Raw genomic sequence first — 6805 nt, 5'->3', positions numbered from 1 at the left:
TCTCTCTTACTCCACAAACAGGAAGCTGATCATCCACAGATAATATATAAACATATATACACACTGGACTTTATTTCCTTCACTGTTTCAACTGCAGATCCAGATTTCATGGTAGCAACAAGCACTTTGAGCTCCCACTGGTCCCTCGGTTTACATTTAGTTCATCCTGTTGAGCCAGAACACTGACAGCTACAGTTGGGTGAGGAGTCCTACAGACCTTTGACTGGAACTTTTTATTATGAATGTAGGTCTAATAAAGGGCCGGTCATTTACTATTGCTACTCTCGTCATTAACTTGAAGTCCAGGCGACAAAGTTGAGGGGTTTATGGAAACCCATTTATGACGATTGAAGAAAACAATAGATAAAAAGTCATTTCCATGAAACCACTCCTTTCAGAAAAGGAAAAACACTCCTCTGAGGACAGCAGGTGTCTGCGGTCTCTAATAGGAATGATGTCCACTGTCAGCACAGGGCAGATCCTCTGCTTAAATCTTGTGCATCCATCACACATTGAAAATGGTTCACTCACTTCTCACCTGGTGTTTTCATGGCAAACATACATGAGTGACCGTGATGTGACAGAGGCTGCTCAGCTTCAGTTCCAGTGTTATTTTAATTCACCATCAGGATCATGTTCATGCAAAAATATGAGTATCTCCACTCAGATCTAGAATTCAACTTTAAATTAATTCAATTTAGAAGTTCAAGCGCAGGCGGTAATGTGCGGAACATTGTGATTACAAATGCAATGACATGTAAAACACAGTGACCGTCAGATGTTCAACATGTCCAGAAAAGTGGAATCAGCTTCATCATCTGCTGTCGTCAGGGACACAGGACGGAGGAGGGGGCTGAGTATAAAGGACCCTCATGAAGAGAACCCACAAAGATGCTAGAATAAGAGGCTGTGGATGCAGGGAGGGGCTCATAGAGGTCATATCAGAAGTTTTTTTTTTTTTTTTCTGGCACAAATGGGCTTCCATACTCATGTTACTTCATATGATTACATCCAACAGAACGTCTGTGGAAGTTGCTGTTATAAGACATCATTGTGTTTTGATGAGTAAAAATGATTCAACACTCGCACTGAGTTTATATAAATGTCTTTCTTTTTACGTGTAAAAAGGATGAAAGTCCAAAAGGTGAATATAAACCTGCTTTTATTAAGGAAATGTAATAAAATCCTTTGTACATGACCTCTCCACAGAGGTTCACTGTGTCCATACATGCAACTCTCATGGTTGAGGTACTGTTACAAATGAACCGGAAAAACTAAAACCAAACTGGGTCAAACGTCGGTATCGGACTCTTAACTAAACCAGGGTCCATTTTGAGTTGCAGTTTGGTAAAACTACCACCAAATTCACATGCACTTTATCCGGGGAGAAAAGGATGAGAAAGTCTGATATACTAAATAAACGTAGGCGTACATGGTTTGTAGCATTTGTAGGTTTTTCCTTCAGTTTATAAAAAAGTTCACTTATACAAACAGACGAATGTTTCATTTGTAGCTCTCTCCTCAATGTACAGTTCACCAGCTCACCTTCTGCATAATGCATAGACACAGAAAGCTTATCACAACCAAAGAAGCTATGGTGTGTTATCATTTACCAAAAATGTTGAGATTCACAGCTGCAGATACTGCATTTACATGAGAACAGCTTCTACGTGTGTACAGTGTAAACCATAAGCTCAGTTAAACCATTTGAATATGCTGTCACATAAAAAGGGGTCACTCTCCTAGTCCCTAAGGATTTATAGTAATGATTTCAACAGTATGGCACTAAGTGATTAAAAGCGGACCTCATTTCAATAAAAAAACGCTCTTGTTTCAAAATAGTGGCGGCTGAAACGAATGTAGTCTCATTTCAAAAGAAGCATCTAAGTGAATACAGAGTCAGTTGTATATGACGTCCAACAGACTTTGAAAATAACACCGTCTAAACCGTTTCAGATGACCACTAGTTTCATATTATTGATATTTTCGGAGTAAAAACTGGGGTACAATGATGTCACTTTAACTGATGCTTTACCCTACTGATCGATGCCTGTCCTAAATATTATGAAACTGAAAATAGTCTTATAGCAAAACAAGAATATGACTTTACTTCACTAAATATAACATTTATCCAACTTAAGATTTCACCACAAAAATATGTCTGTAAAGGATTCAAATGACTTAATAATAAGTACTCCAGGACGTTTTGATTGCAAATCATGGCTTTTTTTTTTTCTTTTTTTGCTCTTTGTCAAAATAGAAAATGGCTGAAATTGCAACAGTTCATCTAATTGTCATTTGAAGCAATGTTTTGCCCTAGTTCCACAGATTTTTTTTTTCAAGTGAATTAAATTTTAATTGCATTGCCATGACGCTGAAATGCTCCATAAGGCACTACAAGAGGCAAATCTCATGTTTCCAGAAGCAAAAGTCCTGTTGCGTCATTGCCCTCTGTTAGTGTGACGGGCCTCACAACCCAGAACGAGCACTTGTAGACTTGGAGACTTGCGTCCAAGCTGATGACAAAGAAGGCTGTTGCCTCCAGGATGCCAGCCTCGGGGTGTTGGGGTCACACAGAGTGGCTGTTTCCATCCAGACGCTCCAGTGGGAATCGACACGCTTCACCTCTGCAGAGCCGAGAGACGTGCAAAGGTTAAGGATGGAGTTCAGCTGCTACCACTCTGCAGCAAATCAATTTAGGTGGTTTCAACCCTCAAAACGTAAGTTCTCCTGCAGCCTTTGAAAGGTAAGTTAACTGAACTTAAACTGAAAATCTGTCATGACTCGAGCACAAATGTTCCTGGATGACTTTTTCTTTATTTATTAACGTTAAGTCAGGCTTGCCGACTTCCTTCCTCACTCTCTGACGTATCATCTGGTGTTTCCTGTGTCGCCATGATGGAAGTTTCCATCATGTATGTTTGTATCAAACTAAACAAAGCATGCTGGGAAGTCAGTTTCTGTAGAAACCTAATAAGGCGAGTTGAGTCATTAAACATTAATTCAACTCATCAATTCAAATCGAAAGAGTTGAGTCAGAACAACTCGTGTTTATAAGTCAGAGGTGCTTATTGTTCAGTCTTTTCGGCTTTTTTTTTTTTTTTTTTTTTTTTGTCTTTTTTTACCTTGTGGAGTTGTATGGGTTTTTTTTTTGTGCAAATCCATCAAATGCAATGTTTAACCTGAGTCTGTGCACACATACTTGGCCAATTAAGTTGATCCCAATTCTGATTCTGAAATATTTCCTTTTTTTAAAAGCAGATATTCACATAAAGTTACTGATAACAGAGTCACTGATTCCACTAGTTTCCTGTATGACGGCTTACACGATCACCAAACTGACACAATGTGGAAACAACAATGAAGGACGTACCCTCTAGATTTTAACGCTCTCTGTTCCGTACACGTTGTAGCCTTCACGGTACGTGGCAAAATTCTGGGTGTTTGTCGGAGGGGCCGGCTTAAAGTTCTGGGCATTCTTTGCCAGCTTCAGTCTTTTGGTTTCTTGCCGTGACTTATAGCAGAACTCTATCAAAGCCACGGTCATAGCCAGGCCAAGCCCTCCAACCAGAATATAGAAGACTCCTGCCACGTTGCTTAGGCTTAGTGCACTTGTCTTGTCCTGGGGGAGGTAAAGACCACCGTTAAGACGTTTTTAAGTGGCACTCTAAGGCTGACCTCAAACAACATCTACACCCACACCAACAGGAATCTCCTACGTACATCCTGCTGCACTATGACTAAACAGTAACTCTGAGGAGGTTGCTAATTGTGTCTACAAAACCCTCTGAGATACAGATGCCTAATTTAGCCTAGAAGTCAGATAAACTGGAACATCTTAAATGTGTCTTAACTCCTCTCGTCATCCTCTACTCTGAAGGTGAATGTAGAGAGAGTTGCTATCTATCCTGCTTTATGGTCTCTTTACGAGACCACAGCTAGAGGAAGGCGGTCGTGGTCGTACAGGTCTACAGATTAAACCCTCGATTCACTATCATAGCTGCTCAACTTCAACACACTGCATTTGTACAATCAAAGTGGCAAGCTGTGGAGGGCGAATTGAACCATTTTGCTGCTATTAAAAGCCAAACAGTGATATTGAAATTAATTTATGTGAGTTTTACCATTTGCATTCTTACCCTGGGGGGCAGTTTGGAGTCCTAAAGGGAGCAAATGCTACTTTTTTTATGTCTCAAAAAAGTCAGTTAAATGGCTTGTAAACTTCTTTACGTTAATTAAAGGCATTAAATAAAAAGTTCCTTACTGTGACACTCCATCTATGAGACATGACTATTAAATATCATTTGACCACTCGGTGCTCGGATGGTATTTAAAGGTCACTTTGGACTTTGTCAGAATAAGGATGCCTTTGACTAGCTGGTCGTTTTGGAGTTGATTAAAGCTGCTTGCATACAAATGATGAAGACCACCAATAAACTAAATTTCAATAAAGGTTTGGATGACGAAATAGCAGTATAATGGTTTCAATTCTATGATTCAACTTCTCAAAATTTTATGGTATGGATAAAAAAATAGTGTGTAATCATGCTGCAATTTTACAATCTGGAAGTGTCTGCATGTAATGAGTCATGTTAATGTAATGGATTATGATCGGAGTGTAGAGAAATTAGACTATGTGTGCAGGATGTTTAGTTTTTAATGTTTTTCACATGTTATTCTGAGGGCAGACAAGCAGGTGTTCACATATATGTCTGACAGAATGTGTGCTTTAGATGTTTGCATATGAACAGTTGGGTCAAAATGCATTTTGCAATCAGTATAAAAAGACCTGCAGCGACTGACCTTACTTCCAGAGTCCTTGGTTCCACATTCACCCTTATCGTACCACCATTTGTTTTTCAGCTTGTCTAAGATGCCTTGTTCACTGAGTTTCAATACTGCAAGGTTTACAGGAGTTCTTCACGTGGGAAATAACATAAATAACATTATATTATGTTATTTTATGTTATTCAACTTTTTAAACTACTTTATACTGTGCAAAGCGATAGAGTAGGGTCCTGGCCAACACATCACAGCAAGCAACACTACAGTATATATACAGTATATATATATATATAAATATGACCTTTCATAATCCATGACTACCCTAGCATGCCAGACCCCACCTATATCGCTTTGAGTAATCGGCACACACTGATCACAAGAAGAGAAAACATTTGAACTTGCAGAATAAAGCAGCTGCTGCATAGCTTTAACAGAATGAAAGAAAACAGAGGCAGTAATTGCTGAGGGCACATTTTTGCTATGGGCAGCCTTTTTTCATGTTTAGCAAGGTGGATCTAACAGGAACCCTTTCTTGACTAACAGACAAAACACAGCAGTTCAATTTCACTGACAGTAATTAGAGGCTAATGTCTCACAAAACCTCCCCTTTCAATCATGAAAGCGGTGTGTCCAACACGGCGGGACATCTGTGCCAATCAGGAGAGCAGGAAGGCAAATTTAGATCCTGCTTCTGAGCTTATGGATCAAGTGATCTTGGTTCATCGGCCTGTTGTTAAAGGTATTTCTGTGAATATGCTTGTAAGAGTCAATGAAGACACTTTTTCTGAATCAAATCCCAGATGAGGACAGTCACAGTTTGGGGTTTTTGTTTTGCAAGACATTACGCTCAGTGTCCTTGACTGACAGATTTCCAGGCTTGTTTCCTATCAGAAAAAAATCAGTGTTTGTAATCCAACATCACCAAATATATTGTATTCACCACTGTGTTCTCCGTGTGTCCAATAGAATACAACTTGTGTTTTCTGATTGCTTATACAACAAAAAAAACCCAGACATGCGTGATGTTAAGTGGACGATGTGCAGTCCTGTTCTCCAGTCAGAGCTCTATGAAAGGCAAAGTTATGATGACAAACAACGACTCGGGTGAATGAATTTAAATGCAACGACAAATTGTAACGGACACACAGCAGAGCAGGAAGGACTGAGAGATCTGAACATGAACTGGCGACTAAAGGGCCGCTGCACGTCACGAATCGATCCTGCACACAGTCATCTGTAATTGTTTTATTTGGACACTGGTGCATTTTGGATGCTTGAGCTGTGTTCTTCTTATGATGCTTTTTAGAAACACTGCGAGGATGAAGCGCAAACAAAACTGCCTTCAAGAAGGACGTTTCCAGCAGCTACAAACCACTTTTTGATAATAATTGTTTTTGAAACTTATCTCTTTACATTAGCCTTTAGCTAGCTGTGACTTCCTGATACAGACCTGAAACCTTTGTGTTTTGAACTGCTTTGCTGTACTTTTAAATAGATTTTACACATTCTATGCACTCTTTATTACTCAATCTTTATTTTATTAATATTACTCTGTGGTTTTATTCTCCATCTGATATTATGCGTAGTCTTTATTTTTATTTTCATCCTTATCCCAGCTTCCTTTTACTATTAGTATCAAGTAGGTTTTTTTCCATTTTATTTCACATTCATTTTTTTAATCCCTGTTTTTATGTCCACTTTGACTTTACTATGTGAAGCGCTTGTAAAGCAGTTCGAGCTGCAATTCCTGTATGACAGGTGTCATACAAATAAAGGTCATTATTATTAAGGGTACCACATTCATTGGAATGAAATGTGGCTACAGTAATTGATTCAGTGTCATTCATATCAGTTGTTTTCTGCAGGTTAATCATGTATTTTAGTCACTTAAATATAAATACAGCGTTTTGGGGAGGATGACTTGCCTTTTCTCTTGTTGTTATACAAAACGCGGCATTTTTTCAGCTCTACAAGAAAATATGGTGAATTGCAACAATCTGCTGGTCATCAGCTAAAGGCC

At 39.0% G+C, this 6805-nt stretch overlaps 1 protein-coding gene across 5 annotated transcripts in view; it reads right to left on the bottom strand.

Annotated features, from left to right (window-relative positions):
- Nucleotides 1-1145: 1145 nt before the first annotated feature.
- Nucleotides 1146-6805, bottom strand: part of gria3a (glutamate receptor, ionotropic, AMPA 3a) — an 81251-nt gene continuing 75591 nt past the window's right edge. For 2 of the 5 annotated variants that reach the window (XR_011603167.1, XM_070982568.1), the window contains 3 exons: nt 4804-4918; nt 3374-3622; nt 1146-2627 (listed from right to left, as the gene is read on the bottom strand). Coding sequence is in view for 3 of the 5 variants with exons in the window: in XM_070982568.1 (XP_070838669.1) it covers nt 3377-3622; nt 4804-4918 (361 nt within the window). In the remaining 2 variants the exon portion in view is untranslated. Of the gene's footprint in view, nt 2628-3373; nt 3623-4521; nt 4919-6805 lie in introns of those variants that run through there. The other 3 variants (XR_011603168.1, XM_070982569.1, XM_070982570.1) reach the window with 2 other exon arrangements.

The sequence above is a fragment of the Chaetodon trifascialis genome, chromosome 16, assembly GCF_039877785.1.
Source record: "Chaetodon trifascialis isolate fChaTrf1 chromosome 16, fChaTrf1.hap1, whole genome shotgun sequence".
In the NCBI taxonomy this organism is placed as follows: Eukaryota; Metazoa; Chordata; class Actinopteri; order Chaetodontiformes; family Chaetodontidae; genus Chaetodon; species Chaetodon trifascialis.
This window is presented reverse-complemented; position numbering and strand designations above follow the sequence as displayed.